The sequence below is a fragment of the Natator depressus genome, chromosome 5 (genome assembly GCF_965152275.1).
Source record: "Natator depressus isolate rNatDep1 chromosome 5, rNatDep2.hap1, whole genome shotgun sequence".
Lineage (NCBI taxonomy): Eukaryota > Metazoa > Chordata > Testudines > Cheloniidae > Natator > Natator depressus.
Window position 1 is genome coordinate 93,567,346 of NC_134238.1, and position 25,188 is coordinate 93,592,533.

The following is a 25,188-nucleotide window of genomic DNA, read 5'->3' on the forward strand; positions in this document are numbered from 1 at the left end:
CGTGAATCACAGAAGTGTATATGTGGGGCAGGGGAAGGAATAAGGGACAATTTATATTATTACAGTAGAATGATAGCCTGTTCCTCTCATATGAAGCAATATCTTTTTAATGGAAAGAAACCTACCTTGCTAGTTTTCTCAGAAGGTATTCAGACCCTATTTTCTACCCACAATGCCACTAGCATCCTTAATTTCCTCCAGGAATGGTTTCACTCATGTCTAGCATGCTAACTGGTGCAGGATTTTAACATCTTGCCTGCAGCATCTTTGAGGCCTAAAGTGCTTGTCACTGATGCCAATACAAAACTCCACAGGCTTCAACTGAGCCAGGATTTCACCCCTGGTATTCCGGATGAAACAAGATAACAGGATACACTTATTATGTGTACTCCATACACTTGAGAGACATCTTTAGAGCTTTATAAATGTTCATTTATGGCAAACCTTTCTAAAGGAATGCTAAGGAATGAAAAAAATTGATGGGAGAACCATTTCCCAACAAGTATGGTAAGAAGAATTTACCAGAAAGATTGCTGGTACTATAAGAATAATCTTTCTCTCACACCACAACATTTGGGCACTAATTCTGAAACGTCTCTTTCTAAATGCAACTAGAATAGCTGGTTGCAGGCTTGTCTCCTCTGGCCATCCTGATGAACCCTGACATCTGAGGATCTTCAGTCAAAGAGCCTGTTGCCATTAGAATTGGTACCCACTGTTCTATAGTGGTTAATTTTAGGACAAGAACCAAACATCCTGGAGAAATTCCAGTGTAGCTGAGGTCACCAGAACTTCAGGATACTTGTTTACCCTCAGACCAGAAATGAAACTTGACCGGATCAATGAATGAATGGAGTTCTGGCTGAGTTCCGCTGGGATATCAAAATGCAACTACAAGACTAAATGAGAACCCGCTCCTCTTTAGATACCCCAGGCTGTTAACTGTAGGTGGTCCATATCCAGACGGAGACCCTGGCTGAAGAAGTCTGGTTTCTTCTGCAGGTACAATGGAAATTCCTTGGCTGTCTCTATCAGGTCCAAACCAAGCCAGTGCAAGACTAAGAAAATGACCTCAGTTCTTTTTCCTCCTCTTTTCGTATCCTTTACATGAACAGTTCAGAATGGCACCAGATTCTTCTCTGCCCACAACATTGCTTCTGGAAGAAGCTTTCACTCCTAGTTATTCCGCAGTTTTGGAAAGCATGTGAACATTCATGCTTCACAGCATATGCCAACCTCTAGCAACCAGATGTAGGAAAATTTCCTTTTCAAGCAATTATTCCAGAATTGCCCACTACAGGGTTTTTTGCACCTTTCCCTGAAGCATCTGACACTGGCCCCAGTCAGATACAAACAGAATACTGGACGTGATGAACGCACTAGTCTGATCCCATAGAGTCGTTCCTACGTTTTTGTTCAGACACGTCACTGACAGAGCTGTCCAAGTGAACTAAAAGGATGAATGTGCTGAGATTTTGAAAAATGGTACAGAACAATATGTAAGCTTGAGAGAACTAATGTCTTCCTTTTTCCAAAATGAGGGATGCATACTTGTCTTGTACCCAAGGTATGTTCCCCTCTCTGACAGGCTTGCTTCTGTAGTGAGTATGCAGGGCTCTAAAGTGAAAAGCAGGTTGTTTTTTCAGGATGTTTTATGTCCTTACCTGCCCACAAGTGAGGTCATTTTATGTGGAAATGATGCTTAATTTTGCATTGTGTCTACTGTGCAGTTCTACATACTTTGAAGGAATTTCTGGAGACACATTTTGAGAAATCCCACTCAGGCGATAACACCTGTGCATGCCACCAGCAATCCTAGTTGGCAACTAGCTATGGGGGATTGCTGTCAGAAAAACAGTGATTCAGTGAAGTTTTGGTTCTTTGACCATAATTTTACCACTATGGCAAACATTTGTAGAGCCATGCCTATTTTGACCCTGGTAAAGCAGCTCTCTGTATTGGGATTAAAAAGTTCCTCCTGATTTTGAACCATTTCCAGCACCTGGCAAATATGAGTGGGCACTGATTGGGATTTTGTCCCTGAATGGATACAGATGCATAACTTGCAACCTGAGCCTTGCTGAAGTTACCACCAGCTGTTTTTTTAAAGAATCTGGGTGCAGAGTATTGATCAAAAAGAAGAGGAATAGCTCACCCTTCTGGATGAGTAAGGATTTGTGGCTTGTGTCAGCATCGCTTGCCCTCTGAGAGTCCTTATAAATATATAGCACATCTCAGACTCGGTTAGATGCTAGTAGGGCTTCTCTGTTGTGATGGGGTCAGAGGGAGCTGCTCATGAAGTGTTATACAGGAGAAAATAGAGGGTTATAGCCTTAACACTATGGTAATTCCGCAACTCAGCTGAGGGAGAGAGGAGCTAGAAGCTAAAATGAAGTTGCTACTGCACAAAAACATAAAAGTTAGTTATAAAACATACTGGCTGGGAGAAACTGAACTGCTAACTTGTTCCCCTGGTGGAAGAAGACAATCTGGTTGCCTAAGCTGAAGGGTAGGGCTTAGACTTGGAGTCTACACCAGTGTGGACTCCTTCCAAATTCCACAGGTGGGAGGTATTACCCATTAGTGATGAATGAGGAGAGAAGCTGTGCAGCAGAAAGTTTAATATGACATACTGTACACGCATACCCATAAAAAGCACATACCAATTTGAAGCATAAAACTAAATGGAAATGGAATTCCGAGTACAACCTACAAACACACAATGATTTAGTACTAACAACAAGACGACTAGATCAGACCAAAAAGTATAAAACTAAAAATAAAACTAGCTGAGTTTAAAATGCTTGAAATAATTCTTATAGTGACTCCCTACCTAATAGATTACTTTACCTTGTAATTCCAATGTAGGACACTTCTTGCTTTGTATAATTGTTGACTAAAGAAATTCCAACATCTTGTAATGATAGAACAATTTCTTGTTCTGCTAGTTCTACTTTTTCACTTTCATATGTTGCTTTAAATACACTCTCATCTTCAGTGAATAGGATAATACGTTGCAAGCCTTCAAAAAATGAAACTAAATAAACTCTCTTTTTTTTATCCAGGAGGAGAGAGTCCATCATGTCCTACATGAGGAGAAAAAAAACCCCAAAAGTTTGCAACTCTTGTTCATTCTACTTTGACAAACAAATGTAAATTTTGTAGCAACATGGACACTGACAAATAAAAGCTATATTGGGAAGGTAGGACACTGGAGAGGGTAAGAATGGAAGAAAACAGGTTATATTCATAAGAAGTATATTATATGAAATTCAAAAATAGTAAAATTTTGAATCGTGAAGCGAGATCTCAATTGTACAAGCACTCACTAAGACAAGGGGACAAATGGGAATAAAGTTCAAAATATGTATAAGTGCAAATATTATTCCCCCTATGCGAGCTACGCACATGTTGATCATTGACTAAACTAAGGCAAACACATCAGAAGTTAATATTTGTTTCTGCTTTATTAGAAACAATGAAAAGAAGAGGAAATCTATATTTACCCACTGGAGAAGCATAAAACTGAAACCAAGAGAACAGTTAGCATAAGAGAAATAAAAAGTGAACTATACATTAGTACTGTTAAGTATAGCCTCGATAACACAAAACATTTCTGTTCAGGTGATTAAAATAAAAAAAAATCCGTTTTCATTATATTAATGTACCAGAATGTGTAAAATATTCTTATACATTAAATTATTTCCATATCTTCAAAAAGTGAAATGGAATAATATCTTAAATTATGATTGGTTGCTCTGGATATAAAAGAGCTTTTTGGCAACTGTCTTAGGTCTCCATAACTAAGAATCTGTCACGGTTTTTATAAGTAAGGATCTTGCAGACAATCTAGTCTCCATTCTTGTACAAACTCCTATTGTTTTCAACAGGAGTTCTGCACTTAAAATTGAGTATAACATGGTTCTGTGTTTTAAATATGTGGTTTATTATTTGTCTCAGCAGTTTAAAGGATAATTCCTATAACAGACTGGTCTTAACATGCAAAAAATAAGCTGAAATTTGTAGTTTTAGAATTTTAGAACCAGGTTTCGAATTCTTGGAGAAATGTTAGAAAATAATACTATTAAATCCAAAAACTCTACTAACACAAACAGTGCTATTGTGAAATCAGGGTTTGTCTATACAGTCAGTGTGCTGCAAGCTGGGTTGTAAATCTACCTTGCACTAGTCTGTCATGCACTAACTATCCATGTGGACCTTGCTGCCACACACTAAAAATTACCCTGTTCTCATAGGCAAGTCTCCAGTATAACAAAACTAGCAATACTAAGTTACCTGAATAAAGGAAAATGGCAACACAATTGTTTCACAATTCCCATAGCACTACCCATTTATTCAGAAAACGACAATTGGCCCTTATGTCTCCAACATTGCATGCTTTGAAAACCTGTGTCATTAAATTGTTTTGCTTTGTCTCTCTTTGCTTCTTTCCTTTCTTTGTCACCTGCTAAGTCTTCAACATTTGATATTCTGGTTCTTCCCTTATGGAAAAGTCCTACAGAACTTAACAAGGATGAAATCTCTAGGCCCTGGTCTACACTTTTTTTTTTTTAAACACTTAAAGGGCTCTTAAAATCGATTTCTGTACTCCTCCCCGAAGAGGGGATTAGCTCTGAAATCAACATCGCCAGGTCAGATTTGGGGTAGTGTGGGCGCAATTCGAAAGTATTGGCCTCCGGGAGCTAACCCAGAGTGCTCCATTGTGACTGGACAGCACTTTCAATTCAGATGCACTTACACAGGAAAGACACCAGGAACTTTTGAATTTCATTTCCTGTTTGGCCGGCGTGGTAAGGTCATCAGCAGAGGTGACCATGCAGTCCCAGAATCGCAAAAAAGCTCCAGCAGGGACAGAACAGGAGGTACTGGATCTAATTGCTGTATGGGGAGACGAATCCGTGCTATCAGAACTCCATTCCAAAAGACGAAATGCCAAAAATATTTGAAAAAAATCTCCAAGGGCATGAAGGACAGAGGCTAGAACAGAGACCCACAGCAGTGCCGAGTGAAACTGAAGGAGCTCAGGCAAGCCTACCAAAAATCCGAAGAGGCAAACGGCCGTTCCAGGTCAGACCTCCAGACATGCCGCTTCTATGACGAGCTGCATGCAAATTCTAGGTGGTGCCCCTACCACTACCCCACCCCTGTACACGGACTCCTGCAAGGGGGGAGTCTCACGCAACAGGGATGAGGATTTTGGGGATGAGGAAGATGATGATGATGAAACTGTTCTCCCCGACAGCCAGGAACTGTTTATCACCCTGGAGCCAATACCCTCCCAACGAGGGCTCCCAGACCTTGAAGGTGGAGAAGGCACCTCTGGTGAGTGTACCTTTGTAAATATAAGACAGGGTTTAAAAGCAAGCGTGTTTAATGATTAATTTGCCCTGAAGACTTGAGATGCATTCGCGGCCAGTACAGCTACTGGAAAAGTCTGTTAACGTGTCTGGGGATGGAGCGGAAATCCTCCAGGGACATCTCCATGAAGTTGTCCTGGAGGTACTCCCAAAGCCTTTGCAAAAGGTTTCTGGGGAGGGCAGCCTTATTGCCTCCTCCATGGTAGGACACGTTACCACGGCAGGCCAGTAGCACGTAGTCTGGAATCATTGCATAACAAAGCATGGCAGCTTACGATCCCGGTGTTTGCTGGCATTCAAGCAACATCCGTTCTTTATCTCTCTGTGTTATCCTCAGGAGAGTGATCTCATTCATGGTCACCTGGTTGAAATAGGGGAATTTTATTAAGGGGACATTCAGAGGTGGCCGTTCCTGCTGGGCTGTTTGCCTGTGGCTGAAAAGAAAACATCCCCGGTGTTAGCCACGCGGTGGGGGGAGGGGTGAACCGATCATCCCAGAGAATTGGGTGTGTGTGTGGGGGGGCGACCTTGTACCGAAAGAACATGTGCTATGTAATGTTAACAGCTCGGTTCACTGTGAAAGAGTCTACCCACTGTGCTATAAAGTGTGTCTTCTTAAATAATACTCTCCCCTTTTTTCCTCCCGCAGCTGCAAATGTTTCAACTATCATCTCCGTCCCAGAGGCTAGCACAGATAAGGTGAAAAAAACACAATCGCAATGAAATGTTCTCTGAGCTCATGCAGTCTTCCCACACTGAAAAAGAGCTCAGCAGAATGCGTGGAGGCAAGCAATGTCAGAGTCCAGGAAAGCACAAAATGAACATGAGGACAGGAGGGACATGCGACAGGAGAGGTGGCAGGATCAAGATGATAGATGGTGGCAGCATGATGAGAGGAGGCAGGATGCAATGCTGAGGCTACTGCAGGATCAAACTGATATGCTCCAGCGTATGGCTGAGCTGAAGGAAAGGCAGCAGGAGCACAGACCGCCGCTGCAGCCCCTGTGTAACCAACCTCCCTCCTCCCCAAGTTCCATAGCCTCCTCACCCAGATGCCCAAGAACGCCGGGGGGTGGAGGGGTGCCCTCCGGGCACCCAACCACTCCACCCTAGAGGACTGTCCAAGCAACAGAAGGCTGGCATTCAAAAAGTTCTTAAGTGCAGTGTGACCTTGTCCTGCCCTCCTCCCCTCATCCACCACCCCACCCAGGGCTTCCCTCCTCCCTCACCCTCCCAGGCTACCTTGGCAGTTATCCCCCTGTTTGTGTGATGAATTAATAAAGAATGCATGAATTTGAAACAACAATGACTTTATTGCCTCTGCAAGCCGTGATCGAAGGGGGGGAGGTCTCTTGGCTTACAGGGAAGTAGAGTGAACCAAGGGTGGGGGGCGGGTTTTCGTCAAGGAGAAACAAACGGAACTTTCGCTCTGTAGTTTGGCCAGTCATGAAACTGGTTTTCAAAGCTTCTCTGATGCGCAGCGCACTCTGCTGTGCTCTTCTAACCGCCCTGGTGTCTGGCTGCGTATAACCAGCGGCCAGGCAATTTGCCTCAACCTCCCACCCCACCATAAATGTTCCCCCTTTACACTCTCACAGATATTGTGGAGCACACAGCAAACAGTAATAACAATGGGAATACTGGTTTCGCTGAGGTCTAACTGAGTCAGTAAACTCTGCCAGCGCACTTTTAAACGTCCAAATGCACATTCTACCACCATTCTGCGCTTGCTCAGCCTATAGTTGAACTGCTCCTGACTACTGTTCAGGCTGCCTGGGTATGGCTTCATGAGCCATGGCATTAAGGGGTAGACTGGGTCCCCAAGGATAACTATAGGCATTTCAACATCCCCAATGGTTATTTTCTGGTCTGGAAAGTAAGTCTCTTCCTGCAGCTGTTCAAACAGTCCAGAGTTCCTGAAGATGCGAATGTCATGTACCTTTCCCAGCCATCCCACGTTGGTGAAACGTCCCTTGTGATCCACCAGTGCTTGCAGCACCATTGAAAAGTACCCCTTTTGGTTTATGTACTGGCTGCCAAGGTGGTCCAGTCCCAAGACAGGGATATGCGTTCTGTCTATTGCCCCACCACAGTCAGGGAATCCCATTGCAGCAAAGGCATCCACTATGACCTGCACGTTTCCCAGAGTCACTACCCTTGATAGCAGCAGCTCAGTGATTGCGTTGGTTACATGGATCACAGCAGCTCCCACAGTAGATTTGCCCACTCCAAACTGATTCCCAACTGACCGGTAGCTGTCTGGCTTTACAAGCTTCCAGAGGGCTATCGCCACTCACTTGTGAACTGTGAGGGCTGCTCTCATCTTGGTATTCCTGCGCTTCAGGGCAGGGGAAAGCAAGTCACAAAGTTCCATGAAAGTGCCCTTACACATGCGAAAGTTTCGTAGCCACTGGGAATCATCCCAGACCTGCAACACTATGCGGTCCCACCAGACTGTGCTTGTTTCCCGGGCCCAGAATCGGCGTTCCATGGCATGAGCCTGTCCCATTGCCACCAGGATGTCCAAATTGCCAGGGCCCGTACTTTGAGAGAAGTCTGTGTCCATGTCCTCATCAGTCTCGTCACCGCACTGCTGTCGCCTCCTTGCCTGTATTTGCAGGTTCTGGTTCTGAAGATACTGCAGGATGCGCGAGGTGTTTACGTTCGTAACTGCCACAGTTATCTGAGCAGGCTCCATGCTTGCCTTGGTATGGCGTCTGCAGCAAAGCAGAGTTGCAGCGGAAGCGGTGGCTGACGACGGATGCCATGGGAATAGATATTTATAGAGAATGTCTAGAGGACCTGCGAGGTGGATTCATGAGAGCAGGAGAGCGGAGTTGCAGCAGAAGCGGGAGCCCATGACAGCCAACATGTAGAAATTCGCTATCGAGACAAGAGCAGCAGAGCAGAATTACAGCGAAAGCGGTCATTCGATGACGACGGTTAGCAGTCCTGCTGCACCATCTGCTGAAAGCAGTATGGCGTCCGCACGGAAAAAAGGCGCAGAACGATTGTCTGCCGTTGCTTTCACGGAGGGAGGGGCGACTGATGACATGTACCCAAAACCACCCGCGACTATGTTTTTGCCCCATCAGGCATTGGGAGCTCAACCCAGAGTTCCAGTGGGCAGCGGAGACTGCGGAAACCATGGGATAGCTACCCACAGTGAAATGCTCCGAAAGTCGACGCTAGCCACGGTACTGTGGACGCACTCCGCCGACTTAATGCGCTTAGTGGGGACACACACAATCAACTGTATAAAATCGCTTCCTAAAAAATCGACTTCTATAAATTCGACCTAATTTCATAGTGTAGACATACCCTAGGATACTACAAGAACAACTAAAAAAATTATTGATACTGAACTCAGTGAATCAGCGCTCCTCCGCAAAATAGAGTGGTCCAGTGGTGTCTAACAAACTTTCCTGGAATTTATTTTTAAAATAAGAACTAAAAAATTCCATTGAACAACCACCATGCTAGGAGGACATTAAAGTTACACTGTAAGCAATTAAAATAAAGAAAATGTCAAAGTTAAGACATGAATAAGCTTAAATGCTGCTCCTGTATACTCCGAAGCACTTAAATTCAAAAGATTGCATGCTATTTTTCAAATAATACAATATGTATTATACTTTATCCTACAACCTGTAAAGTGCATCTTCAAAAGTGTGCAGGAAGAGCCTAATCTAAAGCCTACTGAAGTGAATGGGAGTCTATCAACTTCAGTAGGCTCTCAATCATGCCTTAAATGCAACAGGGTTATGCAAGACTGAATGACTTTCATGGACTGTCTGATACCTGCAGAATAATACGCAAGTATACCACCTTCTAATAGTGTGCATCTAAGACTGTAAAAAGCAAACCCAGTTGTTTTTTTTCTATTTGTTGAGATCATGTATTTAAAGGCTATTGTAGTGCATAACACAAGGGAAAGAACTTAGGTTGGCAGGCAACCTTAATATCAACATTTCTGACTTTTGAATACTTAGCCATATAAATATAAACCACATTTTAACAGGTGTTTTAATCAAGTACCAATTTTTAGAAAAATATGTCTGTAAATAAAGTACTGCCAGCCTGCTAGTGTCTGGGCCAGAAAGCTGCTTTCATAATTATGAGCATCAGAAGGGCAATACTGGGGCCTAAAATTAACATACAGAAATACAATATCAACCGATAGCACTGGTAAGAGTTCTATTATGTTAAACAGTACACATACATCTTTTTGTGTTACTTCCCCATTGCACTTTCCACATTTCCATTTCAACTTTCTCGAGCCTACTGGATCAGCCCAGGTGTACAATACTGCTTTATTTGGCATAAGACAGTCTTCCATCACATTGAGAGAACTGCAAAATAATGATTAACAATATATATTCAATGATCTTTTAAACAACAAACTCAAAATCTAACACACCAATCAAAGAATTGCAACATTTCTTACCTGTTAATTTATTCTCACTTTCATAGTATCAATCTATCATTCGTGGGTTTCCTGTTTCTTGGCAATATTCCACTTGGAATACATTAATAAAGGTTTTCACTTTGTTTTTTTAAACTATAAAAGTGTGAACTTTAAGGCAATATACAGTGTGTAAATAATACATACACACACACACTTTAGAGGAGAGTAATTAAAGCAGTATTACGTGTTTATAATTTTATGAAGTGTGGGATAGTTCAGCTTAGTGGAATTATAATTTTTAAAAATATTTTATTAACATAAATGAACTTCTCGTACAGGTATTAGTAAATCTTATCCATAGCCTATACTTGTTTCCTTTTAAAACCTCACTTGTGTTTGGTCAACCTGTGTATCTATTTTATTCAAATTCCGAAAATGGTATGAGATCTACTTGATATTAATTAGTAAAATTTCTGTTCTGTTTCATAGTATCTCCACTTATTGGTTACTAATGGCAAATAAGTAACAAGAAGGCAGAAAGCAGAGCTTAGAAATCATAAAGGAAATCTAGGCTGAGTACTATCACACAAACATTTCTTGAGAAGAACAATGTATTTATAGATGGAACTACCTGGAGCACACTCTACCACAGAATTTGCTGGCTGAGGCACGAAGGTTTAGTCTGTAGTGTCTCAGTATTATGGACATCTGCAAAAACGTAGGAGCTTTACAGATCTATTCAGCCTTGACACAGCTAGGGGTATGTCTGGTGCAGTATTTTGTAATACTATCAGGAACTGGTCTTTCCCTACTATAATATACTGTTTTGTTTGTTTCTTGGGTAAAGAACTTTATCTATTATAGCTTTAAAATTGCATGGGGGATTCCTGAAAGACACCTCAACAAGCTAGAAATAATATGTTCAAATGCCACAACTTCATTCAACAAGCAACAAAAATATAAACAAACAAAAAGAAGCAGGATTCATGTAGTTTTTGCAGCAAAGGGTGCCTATAGCCACTGGGTCCTACTAACAGCTATCCTCTCTCTTAACTGCACACTTCCGAACAGCAAACTACAATTTTCAACACAGTCCATTAATTTTGAGTGCCTCTATTGAAACACCAAAAGGTGCCATTTTGCAGAGATGCTGAGTATTCACAGCCCTACTGACTTCAGCTAGGGTTGCGAGTGCTCACTGCCTACGAACATCAGGCCCAACATGTTGCAAGTTGTGCACCCAGAAAATGAGGTACATGAATGAGTGGCTATGGGTGACAATTTGGTTTTACTGACTTGCCCAGCATCATGTGGCAAGTCTGTGTAAAGCCAGGGTAGAACCCAGTTCTCCTTGGTTGCAGGTAAGTGTCCTATTCACACCACCATCTCTTTTCTCTTCTTCTTCTTGTAGCCCCATGCCTCATGGACAACACAACATTACTTCATTAACAATCCATCCCATCCAACAACAGGATACCATCTATGTTACGCACCTCAAGTACATCTCCACCTCATGAAACATGCTGAATATTTTGGGATTTTTTAATCTCATTTTTCACAGCTCTTTGAGAGACAGTACACAGCACTAGAGAAAACTTGCAGTTATATATATACGTACAGTGCACAAATTGCATGTTCTTGCTTTCTCTCACACACACAATTATATATGTGCACACGCACATGTATGTGACCCTGTAACCCATACACTGTAAGCATATATGCACATGTAAGTTTATATATACAGTCTGCACCTCTATGCTATGGAGAGTTTTATAACAACATTACATACGTACCTCTGCCCATACTCAATCATCTCCTCCTTGGTATGATTAATTAACAGGAATGGAGCTGCACCATCATGGTAATCTGATAAAGTAATTACTGTAGAATGTTCGGTCAGGTTAACATCCACTATAATGCCACCAAGCTATCAGATATGAAATAAGAGTAAGTATCTGTGGTGTGATAAACCTTATGTATAAAATACCATTTACTTTTTACAATATAAAAAAGTTTATCCCCATAAGCTAAACCACAAACATCTGTTTTAATCTACTTTTATTATATTTTCCGATCACATATGGAAAGTCAGGAAAGAGAAGCTGCATTTAGTGTTCCAAGACTACACAGGCATTCTACACCCTCAAATAATTAAATTATTTGCTGGTAGAGCAATCCTTTCCTGGATCATTTAAACTCTAGGGCATGTTTGACGAGTTTGTACATTCTGACCTCAACAATATGCTTTTGTTAAGGCCATGCCTAACCTTCTCCCCCACAAAGCTGGAGAACACCACCCTATAGCAATCTGTTTAGGCAGAGATAAGATTGACTCTATCAGACAAACTAACCAGTGGTAAACAAACATATATCCTTAAGCCTGTGAACACAGCTCTTGTGATGCTTAATTTCATTTGACTCTGTTGTGCAACCTCAAGATAATAAAACATGCACTGTAGGAAGTTCAAAATATATAAAGTTTAAAAAGCCACCATAACAATCAGTAATGTCCCCCCACATACAAAATGAAAAAGCAATGGATAGATCTACAAATAGGGCAACTGACTACAACTGCTGTTATAAACTGGCTACTTCTAACATTTTATATATTTTCAATTAACATAAGCCAGTGCTAAACTGAAATGCAGCCTGTCCCCAAAAGATCACTTTTAATATGGAAATTAATTTAGAAGCGTATGGGCCTTTATTTTCCACTTATCTCTAACTGTATTCATGTTTCCTAAAGCCACTGTACTGAGTTTAAAATTTTTAGCTGTATGTGAAAAAAGTTCTTCAAATAAATATTCAGTAATAAGAATCAAACCCACTCTTAATCATTAACTGTAGTACAGGTAGCAGTCCTGCAGCACACCCTGAGTTCTATAACTTTTCCATTCAGATACAGTAAACAAAGTGGTAAAAGTTATAGTTAATTTTACAGGATCCTAACAATGTACTGTACACTGTGGTCTAGATCCTCAGCTCAGATATATGAGCATAGCTCCATGACTTAAATGGTGCTCCTTGCCTTTTACATCAACTGAGTATCTAGCTTACAATCCTTCTTCCTCCACCTTCACCTGACATCAAGATAACAAAGTCACTCACACCTGGGCCAAAAGTGAACTGGTAAATTGCAAAAATGCAGACACATTAAATTTAGAGTCTTACCTACCTGCTTTCAGTTAGCAAGTGAAAACTTTAACATGAGAGATAATTAAAGGAATAAACTCTAGCAGCAAATACAATAGGCCTGATTCTGATTTCATTTAAATAGGATTTAATTTATAAATCAGGAGTAACTCCACTGAAGTCAATACAGTTCTACCAGTGTAAAACTAATGCAAATGAGATAGGCATGAAGCCCAGTCAATATTCAAAATAGCCAACGTTTCAATTTTGACAGATTCTTTTTTTTATATGAAGGTTTTATATATATTTGGAATACCCCATTGTTTTTGGAAGGGGAGAAGAGTTTCGTATGGGAGGAGGTAGAGTACAGATTTATGTTGTCTTCTATAATTCCATAAAAAAATCACTTACCTTATTGTCCAAATACAGCAATGTACAGTTTTCTTGCTTATTAAAACAGATCATCTTGGGGGGAATGTTGGAATTTTCAACTCTAATCAGCAGTTTATTTGAATCATTTTCAGGCCAAAAGGGAATGCACTACAATAAAATAATCAATTTTATATTCAAATGAATACAAATCATAATGGAAAACTACTATGCAGCCCTCATATGGCACTTTTCTTATTTCTGTAATTTATATTTCAGCATTAAGGAGCCCCAGTCAAGGACCAAGACCCCTTCGTGCTAGATGCTGTACAAGCACAGGTCAAAAGGCAGTCCCTGCCCCAAGGAGTTTACAATGCAAGTACCAGACAAGAGACAGCTGATGGATACGGACAGACCAATGGGGGAATACAAGGAAACAATGAGACAATATCGGTCGACGTGATAGGCTGTAGTCTCAGCCCCCTACAGTGCTCGGCTGCAATAAAAAAAATTGATTTTTCAAAACACTTTCCTCTTAACTGCTGTAAAATGAATATGGAGCTCTGTTAGGATTTTCTAAATGTTACCTAATCTAAAAAGGATAAACTGAGAGGAACCCAGAACATTTATGCTAGAGCAAGGGAGTGGAAATTAGGAGGGGTCAGGAGCTAATGGTAAAAAAGGAAAGGAGGCCAATGCATATAGCATTTCAAAAGAGAACAGCACCTGTAATGGAAAACAGAATTAAAATTTAGAGTATATTAAGAAAACTCTGGCTTTTAACCATCAATTTCCTGTTTCGTCCATTTAACATGTATGGGGTCAGGTATTTCTTTCTCCTTGTTGCTGAGGAGGTCCCAGCTATATATTCTTGAAAGCTGGTGCATAGGTGTGACATCTAAATTCTGATAGACTGGTTATGCCTTATCAGTATGCAAAAGACATATTCTAATTTAAGAACTTTGGTATCTCTTTTACCAAAAATTATGAATTATCAGCTTCAACAGTGACATTCAATGACAAAAATCTCACTTTAGTATAGCGGTAAAACCTATTATATGTTCAAATCTCTAAATAAGCAAATTAAGTCAGGTATCAGTATGTTAGTGAATTTTTATACTTACCTTTCCTGTTGAAGGACTGTGTAATTAAATCCAACCCTGCACATTGTTCTTTATTAGCAATGTCTCGCCCACTGTCTTTTTTAATATTTTCCAATTTTATATAGTGTATAATAAGGCCACTTAAAATTAGACTTGCTTTTTCCTTAAGTATGTACAGCATGTTTTGTTACCAGTGTAATTAATTCCTTTCTTTCACTGTTTGTCAAACAGTCAACTGAAATTTTTTTGGTCATTTGTTGAAGTTGCAATTCATTATTATTATTTATATTTCAGTAATACATAAAGGTTCCAGCCAAGATCACAGCCCCATTGTACTAGATACTACAATCACATAAGAGAGACAAAGAGCTTATTTTCAAATAGAAAATACAGGCAAAGAGGGAGAGGGGAAAGAGAGGCACTGAAAGGTATAATGACTTGACCGGGATCTTACAGAAGGTCACTGACAAAGCTGGGAATAGTACTGAGGTCTCGAGTCCCGTGCACATTTAGACTTTTAAAAAGCATACCTTTAAAATTTACGGTGAGTTTAGTTCTTATGGAAGGAGAGACCGAACAAGAGCCAGGGATTGTTTGGACAGATATTAAACAAGCTTGCCCAGAAAACACTTCTTCTCTGAATACATACCTGCAACATCTGATATCTCAGTAACGTGCCTCTCAAAAGGAAAATAATATGAACTGTAGTACTAGGATGAGACCCTACAACAATCTGACATTTTGTGTGACCCTACAACAATCTGAACTCAAATTTCCAACAGTCAAGGGCTAGTTCACTAACTTACCATGCCATCAAGTTCCTTCTCCCATAGATTCTCAGACCCCAGGAAGCAGGAAGACAAGAAAAAAAATTAGTTAAATAGCAAGACTGACTTGGTTATTCAAGTCAAAAAGGTATGCTACAGACAATGGAAATTCATACTCATGAAGCAAACAAAAAGAAAAACTACGAAAGGTAAAATGTGAAGATGGAAAGGTAAACTATAAAATGGAAATTAGGAAAGCTAAGAGGAAATCTGAAGATTAAATAGCCCAAAACAAAGAAGTTGATAGACAGTTGTTTCATATATCAGAAGCAGGAAAATTGCAAAATGGAGTAATGGTGGCAATTAAGGATAAGGAAGACTTGGAGAAAAACTAGGCAAATTTTTTTTTTGCGCTTGTCTTAGCCACAGAGCATGCTGAGGTCAAGCTTATGCCAAAACTCCTCTTTACATGATAATAAATGTGACAGTGTGGGATATGACTGTGTCAAACTGCAATCTTCATTTTATACAAGGAACTCCATTTTCTTCTATGTTCTGAAGGCATGTCTAACCTTGCCATTGTGATGTACTGAATCCATCCAGCCCATCACAGAGCAATGTGGAGCCATCAACTTGGATTGTATTTCAACTGCTGGCCTAATCCCAGCAGCACACTGGATTTTCTACCCAGGGGCACCAGCATGTCTAGGGAATCTGCAGCTTCTCAGCCTGAGCACACAGTGAAAGGGAGAGAGACTGTTTAAGAGGGGGTAACTTCTGTGAGACGGGAGGTCATTCATCACCACATTTAAGAAGAACTGGCTGGAGACAGAGAAGGCAGGACAAACTCTGCCCACCCTGAAATGCTGACAGAACCTGAGAATCAATGAAGGGGTGAGTTCTGACTGTGGTGGAGAGGGAGAGTGTCTCAGGACTTTTATTTTACAAGTATCTCTAACTCCAGTGTTTTTTAACAATAAAGCGACTGGTTAAGAAATTCCTTTGTTAAACCTATGTTCCTTGCTTGCCTGCCATGTTGTCTCTAAATTAGAAGACAGAGTGCCCACAACTAGGTGGGAAATACTTTGGAAGCATGTGTAAGCAACTGGGGGCTCAGGAAGTCAGAGGCACTGGTTTAATGAACTTGAGTAACTGCACTGCAGAGTCCCACATCCCAAAGAAGGGTTCAGACAAGAAGTCTGTGCCTGTGAACGCACCCTAGAAACCAGAGCTAGAAGCATGTGGAGTCCAGAGATTGGGTCCACTTACAGACTGGTGACCATCCAGAGGGGGACCGGGCCAAGCTGTGACAAAGAAAATGAGGCATTGTCAGAGCAAAGGTGTCAAAAGAGGAAGAGCTGGCAAAAATGGGTAAGTTCGAGAGCAACAAGTGAGCTCATGACTAGGTAGTAAATACCCAAGACATTTGGAGGAACTTGAGAATGAAGTGGCTGAGCTGCTACCAATTTAGACATTTTTTCATGAAAATTGAAGCTTACTTACCTGTAACTAGGGTTCTTCAACATGGACTCTGCATACTCCCACTCTTGGGATGCTTCCACCAGTGCAACTTGAACAGAACCTTAACTACTATTGCACATTTGGAACACTCACATGCCGCTCCTCTCAGTATTTGTGAATATTTGGAGGACGAGGGCACAAAAGGGGGCATTATGTTCCGGCTGCCTCAGTTCCTTTCCCTGTGACCCCAGGTCCTTTGTTAGGTATGACCCCAAGGAAGCGGGAAAGGATGGAGAGGAATATGCATATGCCATCCAGCTTGGAGAACTCTGGCAACAGGTGAGTAACCTTCATTTCCTTTCTGTGTGCCCTCTGCATATTCCTACCTGGGATAGAGTGCTTAGCAGTATACTAATCCTTGTAAGGTGCACCATGGAGTCACAATTGAATAAGGACTTGAAAAGTGCTTCACCAAACTCTGCATCTCAGCTAGACACCAAGTCTAGAACATAGTTTGTAGTAAAAGTATGAATAAGGCTCCACATAGCTATCCTGCAACTTCCTACAAGTTTTTAGTAAAAGTCATAAAGGCTACTTTCACTTTAGCAGAATGTGCTAAAACCCTTTTGTGGAGCAGAACAGATGCTGACATACACTTCTTGTATACAATGTTTAACCCATTTAGATAAAATTTGAGTAGTGATAGTTTGACCCATCTGTGTAAGAGATGAACAGGTTGGGAATTGGTCTAAAATGTTTATTTCTGTCCAAATAGTATACTAAAGCTCTTTTAACATCCAGAGTGTGTAGTCTAGGCTTCTTTTCATGACTAAGAAGTTTAGAAAAAAAAATCAGTAAATTACTTGCTTGATTTATATGAACCTCAGAAATCACCTTAAGTAAAAACCTAGAGTGGGGACATAGCAGTAGTTGCCCTAATGAAAGACAGGAAATGGTGGCCCAGCCATCAATTCTTGAAGTTCACTTTTTCTTCTTGCTGAAGTAATAACTATTATAGAAGCTGTTTTAATGGATAAATGGCAAAATTTATATTCCCCCATAGGTTCAAAAGGGTGTTGCATGAGATGAGCAAGTACTATATTTAGATCTCAAGATGAGACAGCATCTCAAACTGGTAGATATAAATTGAGTCCTTTTAGAAATCTTTTAACCAGATAACGAACATACACAGATTTATTATCCATAGGAACAAGATGTATTGAAACTGCGAAGAGATGGACCCGAACAAAAGACAGCAAGAGACTAGACATTTGAAGATGTAGCAAATACTCTAAAATATACCGAATAGGCGCTGTATAAGGATCTATATTAGCAAATCTGTGTTATATCCAATAGCAACTACTTTCTTGATGATGCTGTGACTAGCCAATTGTCTAGATAAGGAGAGACGAAAATCCCTTGCTTTCTCAGATATGTAGCCACTATGGAAGGACACTGTTTGAAAACACTTGGTACAGCAGAAAGACAAAAGGGAAGGAACTTGTAGTGGAAGTGGTCCTTTCTTAAATAAAATGCAGGCATTTCTGATGGATGGGCTATTGAAGTATGAAAATACATATCCTTTAGATTAAGAGCAGTAAACCAGTTCTGTATAGAAAGGAAGGAAATTATGAAATTACAAACACGCAGAACCAAAATCTTCAATAAAATACATTTAGCGTCCTGATATATAATATGGGACAAAGACTTCCCCACCCTGTTTTAAAATAAGGAAGTATCTTGAATAAAAACCCTTTCCTCTGTACTTATATGCAGCACCTCCTCTATAGCTCCTGCTTTTTAGAAGGAAGAGAACCTCGACTCTCAGCAGGCTCTCATGTGACAGGGTTTTGAATTTGATAAAGTATCTGCTGAAAATAATTTCTAGATTTCTCCTGTCTGATGTTATAGACTGCCATTGGCGGTAGAATTGGGACGGGTGGTCTCCAAATGAGGTAGGGCAGGTACTGGATACGACTGATGCGCAGGTCCTCTGTCCTCATGTAAAAAAAGACTGAGGTTGAGTTCCAGAAGATGGTGTTACCAATAGTATCCCTTTACTGCAGGGCTTAAAAGGTTTCTCTTTCTATTTCTGTATCCCCTAGATCCTTTACTGCAATACCCTATCTAAGCAGTAACTCCACATGTTGTATTTGTGCATTTGATTTTTCCTTCCTAAGTGTAGTACTTTGCACTCATTTTTATTGAATGTCATCTGGTTGATTTCAGACCAATTCGCCAATTTGTCGAGGTTACTTTGAATTCTGATTTTGTGCTCCAAAGTCCTTACTGCCCCTCCCAGCTTGGTGTCATCCACAGATGTTATAAGCATACTCTCCACTGCATCATCCAAGTCATTAATGAAAATAATGAACAGCACTGGACTCACTGGTTTTCCAGATACCAAAGTGAGGCTTTCTAGATCTCAGGATCATCCCTAGGAACATTTTTTTAAAAAGGTACATTTGTTGCCCTTCCGTTCTCCAGTATAGTAACAGATTTTTCACTGAATGTCCTCTGTATGTTCCGACTCCTGGGACACTCTGACTGGTGCAGGCTGGACAACAGCAGTGCCCATTGGAGTTTTCATGTACCTCTCCTGCCCCTCCCTTCACTGTTTGCATTTGCATCATTCAGATTTGCATCTAGACATGGAACCAAATTAGATCCTTTATCAGAAGGAAAGATACTATTCTACACAAGGATTTGGGACAGGATCTGTATTACCCATGATTTTACCCATTTGATCTAAATATAGGCTTTTGTGTTGACTGGCAAACTCCATCCTGGGATCGCTACATGGATCCAGGAAGGATTTCAGTCTTTGGACCTGAAGAGCATGGATCCAATTGTACAATAGAGAGAGAGAGAGAGACAGGTTTCCTATGATTTTGCAGGATGCTTTATGAGACGAGGAAAAGCAAATAGAACAGCTGCAGGAGTGTTGAACCTGGACTCTGGAGACATAACATATCCAGAAGAAAGTGTTCAGGATGTCATAAGCTTCATCATCTTCAGAAGATGCTGTATTATACTATGAATTAGACAGAATGGCTAGAATGACAAAAACATTTAATATTTTTCAGTGTCCATAGAGAAAGATGGTACACGCTATATTTAATATATTAGTGGTGTCTGCAAGACAGAGGATTACACTTTCTTTATTAGATGGACTTTGTCAAGCAACAAATTGTATATGAGACAGCAATGTGATGCAGTAGTGAAAAAAGCTAATATTCTGGGATGTATTAACAGGAGTGCTGTATGTAAGACATGGGACATAATTATCCGACACTACTCAGCATTGGTGAGGCTTCAGTTGGAGTACTGTGCCCAGTTTTGGATGCCACACTAAGAAAGATGTGGACCAACTGGGGAGAGTCCAAAGGAGAGCAAAAAAAAAAAAAAAAAAAAGATAAAAGATTTAGATAACATGAGTTATGAGGAAAGGTTAAAAAAAATTGGGTATGTTTAGTTTTGAGAAAAGATGACAGGGAGGACAGGATAATAGGTCTTCAAATACGTTAAGAGCTGTTTTATAGAGGAAGGTGATCAATTGTTGTCCACGTCCACTGAATAACCAGCTTAACTTACAGCAAGGAAGAGATAGGTTAGATGCTAGGAAAAACTTTCGAACTGTAGGGATAGTTAAGCAACGGAATAGGTTACCAAGGGAAACTGTGGAATCCCCATCACTGGAAGTTTTTAAGAACAGGATGGACAAACACCTGTCAAGGGAGGATCTAGGTATACTTGGTCCTGCCTCAGGATTGACTAGATGACGACTCAAGGTCCATTCCAACCCTGTGTTTCTCTGATACTTGATAAAAATACAATTATAGAACACCCTGGTGAGCACAATATGATGCGGCCAAGCCAGTAATAGCATCAAGGAAAAATGTACTTCTGTAATCTTTTAGAATTTTGTGGCATGTCAACAAACAACCTATGAATGACAGCCACTTTATCTGGACTTTCAAAGAGTCTTTGACATGGTCCCTCAAACTGGAAACAAGGTAGACATTGGGCAAGAATACGTAAGTATAATCAGGCATCAGAAAATGGCTAAGAGAAAACACGGAGTCGGACTAAATGGTCAATTTTCAATACGGCAAAAAGATTAACAGTGGCATGCTCAAAGGTTCCCCAGGATTGGTGTCATTAAATATATTTATTAATGTTCTATTACAAGGGATGATCAATGAGGTGGCAAAATTTTCAGATGTACAAAATCATGTAGCTTAATCAAAACTAAAAACTTTGAGGAACTTCAGAATGACTTGAGAAAGTTGGGTGAATGGCTAGAACAATGGCAGATGAAAGTAACTAACTACTCAGGAAAGAAATGTAGCTCAACAAAAATCTCTTCTCAATGTTCAGCAGCAGCAGTAAAAAAAGCAAACAAAACATTATCGTTCACAAGGAATGGGATGTAAAATGAACATAAAGTATTACTGTGCCATTAAATAAATCAATGGTATGCCTTTACACTTGGCACACTGTGTTCAGTTCTAGTTTCTCTTTCTCAAAAAGAAACAGACATAGTGAAAATGACAAAAGCCTTGAAACTTTTGTATTGGTGACTGTTTTCACAGAGGAAGCCTCTTAATGTGATCCCCTTGTCAATTAAAAACACTCTTTTAAAATATTTAACACTATTAGAAGTGCTGGAGGTGAAGCCGGGTTTGGGAGAGGAGGCTGACAGCTCGCAATCCCCCCGTGCAATAACTGCACGACCCCCCTGAGGGGTCACGACCCCCAGTTTGAGAACCCCTTATTTGAAAAGACTGGGACTGTTGAGTTTAGGGAGATGAGAATAAGAGAGGATATGTTACACATGTATACAAAATAATAATATACAGAATAATGAATTCTGAAGAAACACAAAAAGGTAAATAAACCTATTTATTCTCTCATGACAACAACAAGGGGACATTCAATGAAACGAAAGGCAGCAAATTTAAAACTAACAGAAAATATCTTTCACACAATCATAGGATCACAGAACCTGAGAGGTCATCTAGACCAGTCCCCCTGCACTCATGGCAGGACTAAGTATTGTCTAGACAATCCCTCAGAAGTGTTTGTCTAACCTGCTGTTAAAAATCTCCAATAATGGAGATTCCACAACCTCCCTAGGCAATTTATTCCAGTGCTTAACCACCCTGACAGTTAGGAAGTTTTTCTTAATGTCCAACCCTAAACCTCCTCTGCTGCAATTTAAGCCCATTGCTTCTTGTACTATCCTCGGAGGTTAAGACAAATAGTTTTTCTTCATCCTCCTCATAACCACCTTTTACATACTTGAAAAAACTGTTATGTCGCCTCTCAGTCTTCTCTTTTCCACACTGACAAACCCGACAAACCCAATTTTTTCCATGTATAATTACCCCATGTAACTTACTGTCACTAGATGTCACTGATGGAAGAGCTTAGTATTCATAAAAGGACATTTGTACGGATAATGAGGAAAAACTAACTGTTACATTAGACAGGAGTTTTAAAAAACTTAGAATGGAAATACACCATCATACTTCAAGGCAAAAGCCAATCTTTAATTGATGGAAGTCAGGAATTTTTTTTCCTTTTGAGCAACTTCCTTTGAGGCATCTGGTTCTGGCCACTGCCAGGAAGAGGTTACTTAAAAAGATGGACCTCCAGCTTGATCTAGTGTGGCATTTCCTATGTTGTGTATGAGGAATGGTGATTTAACAATTTTATATTCAATTGTATTTTTTCTTCCATAATCATTAAGTATAAACTCTACATTTAACAATAGTGACTACTAAAAGTAGAACAGTAAGATATGGTTTCTATTCATTTATAGCCAGATTCTGATACTCTTATTTAAGTAAAACCTTACTCTGCAAGCAATTCTTTGAAATTAGTAGGACTACTCACAGAGGCTACATTATCACTATATGATCTGCCATGTGCTAGGGGCAATACATTATCATGTTGGTCCTAGAGCAATCCATAAGAAAACGTGACTCCAGGTCTTCTGCTGCTTTGCAAAGGGAGTAAACTGCACAGTGCCCAACATGTCAGCACAACTATACCACCACATACTATGGGAGGAACAGAAAAAAGGCTGCACCCACTCCCCACCCACCTCTGTAGGGGACAGGGGGAGAATGTAGTGATTCTGTGGAGCCTGCTTCTCCTCAAGTGCTGCTACCTGTGATGCAAGTAGGAAGTGCCTTAAGCCTCCTACCAATCTTGCACTGCCATGCAAGGTAGGCTACAATTTAGTTTAGAGTAAGTAAGGCACTATTCAGTGTAAGTAAGGGTACCAGAATCAGGCCCTCCGATTTCTGGTAACGAAACAGTATCGCATATGAAATATTAAGACAATCTTTGTGTGAGAAATGAAAAGTCAAAATTTCCGGAGAAACTCAAGAAATTATGTACAATTCAAATATTATGGGTTTGATTCTTAAAAAATCTACCTGATGAAAAGTGATAGGAATCCATTTTTCCTTGCCTTCTTCAGCTACCTCTAAAGTATATTTGCTTCTGTTTGTGATCATAAAAAAGGGGGTGAAAGTGACGATTCTTGTAATATTAAAACTGCTGTTATCTATGGTAACACCAACCTGTGAATGAAGGAAATTGTTGAAAATTTGTTAGTCTCACTTAATTTTTTATATTTTTTAACATATAGAAGTTTGATAGACACATATTATACTCACTTGGTACTCCTTTTTGTGACTCTTACATTTAACAGAACCATGACTACCAACAGTATCAAGAGAAAACTGATCAGACAGTTCACTGTCAGTCACCATAAGCTGCACCTATAAAAAGTAAATTCATTTTGTTAAGAGTATGAAAACTAATGGAAAACATTTAAAATAGCCAAATCAACAAACAACCATCTTCTGATCCTCTCTGTTATCCTTACCTTCTTTCTACCATCATTTCTTTTAAACACACACACACACTCACTCACTCACTCTTGTGCTACTGTATTAATAATATGGTTGTCTCAACAAGGTGATTTAAAGGTGATTAAAATTCTTATTTAACAATTACAACATTAACCAGTAAATTGCAGCTTTATGTGAACTTATCACCAGCTTACTCCCACTGTAACAACCACTACTAAAAATACCTTTTAACCTTTTAAGCAACATCATTATGCCGCTTTACTTTAAGCATTTGCTAAAGCTTTGCCCTGAGTAGGGATATGCCCTGATTTGGGGTCTGAAAGGTTAAGTAAAACTCATTTTAACGATTTCCCACATTCCCCTTTCCTCTGACTATATATGTTAAAACTGTTTGATAGTTCTTATTATTAAACGTGATGTTAACTGTCCTTTCATTTTGGCGAAAAAGAAAAAGTCAGTTTAAATGGTCTTGAGTAGTAGTTTAGACCCATCTTATTTCTTTAAAAAACCCTAAAAGCACAAAGGGAGAAAGAAAAAAATAGTAAAACCAGAAAATGTCTTCTATCTCCCATACTTCCTCACTTTCAATCTAGTTCCTGGGAAATTACATTCATACACCATTATCTTAACAGGCATTCCAAGACACAATAAACTTCTACTAGGATCAGACTGCTTGCTTTTTGGTCACAGGCTCATACCAGTGTTGTAAAAGGCAGATTTGTCTTGGTTGACTATGTCGGATAGAAGAAGAAAGAGGAAGACAAAAAAAGGAGAAATAAGGAGAGACAAAGGCAAAAACTACAGATTAACCTCAAAGGTTTTGCTGAGCATTTAGTTGAGGCAGATGGAAGTGGTAATGCCATGTGGTTCTCCCTTTCTCTCTGGCCTGTTCTAATCATGGCCTAATCATTTTAATGGTGCGTTCCATGCTTAAGCAAGTTGCTAAGTAATCCCTCCAAAAAAAAAAAAAACCAACATGCAAAAAAATGGCGTCAATCTCATCCCATTATCACCACGCAATAAAAACACATTTCCTTCCATTTCTAGAATCCATTAATTCCTTGTTACACCCATCTTTGACCTCACTAGTAGCCTTAGAAGCCTAAACACAGTTTTTCAGTTTGCACATATTTAGTTTGTACCAGTGTCTTGCTCTCCAACTTTCTTTTTCAACCAAGTTGATACAGGCTGAGCTGTTTTTTTTTTTTTATCATCTTTCACCCACTCTGGACCATTTAGAATCTAGACCTTTACACAGCATGTCTTATCTTCAGTTAGACCTGGATCTCCAAGGAGATCTGCGTGGGTAAACGATTGTGCTCATAGAGATCAGCTTGTTGGATGAGGGCCTTAAGACTGAAAGTTGTTTGAGGCAGAGACCATGCCTTTCTATATGTTTGCATATATAGCACCTAGCACAATGGGACTCCTTATTTCTGATTCGGGCATCTGGGCACTCCCATTATTAAAGTAATAAATACCATTTACCAATGGTTGCTTTCTTAATTTAATATCCAAGAGACACAGTTAGGGACAAATCATATAAAGTACTGATCTCCTTCCGTTTTCATTGTCAGTGGAAATTGCAAGTGCTCAAAGTGAGATCTGGCTCCTATGTCCTACTGCAAGAATACAGAAATACCTACAGTATCACCTGTACCATGGTGGCAATTGTTGCTG

General features: G+C 40.0%; 1 protein-coding gene across 5 annotated transcripts in view; it reads right to left on the reverse strand.

The window, feature by feature from the left end:
* VPS13A (vacuolar protein sorting 13 homolog A) overlaps positions 1-25,188 on the reverse strand; it is a 277,386-nt gene that overhangs the window by 68,422 nt on the left and 183,776 nt on the right. For 2 of the 5 annotated variants that reach the window (XM_074953215.1, XM_074953218.1), the window contains exons 49-55: positions 23,311-23,415; positions 23,067-23,214; positions 15,197-15,234; positions 13,330-13,458; positions 11,580-11,713; positions 9,601-9,730; positions 2,851-3,086 (exon numbers count right to left, since the gene is read on the reverse strand). In XM_074953215.1, the coding sequence (XP_074809316.1) occupies positions 2,851-3,086; positions 9,601-9,730; positions 11,580-11,713; positions 13,330-13,458; positions 15,197-15,234; positions 23,067-23,214; positions 23,311-23,415 (920 nt within the window). The remainder of the gene's footprint in view (positions 1-2,850; positions 3,087-9,600; positions 9,731-11,579; positions 11,714-13,329; positions 13,459-15,196; positions 15,235-23,066; positions 23,215-23,310; positions 23,416-25,188) is intronic. The other 3 variants (XM_074953217.1, XM_074953219.1, XM_074953216.1) reach the window with 2 other exon arrangements.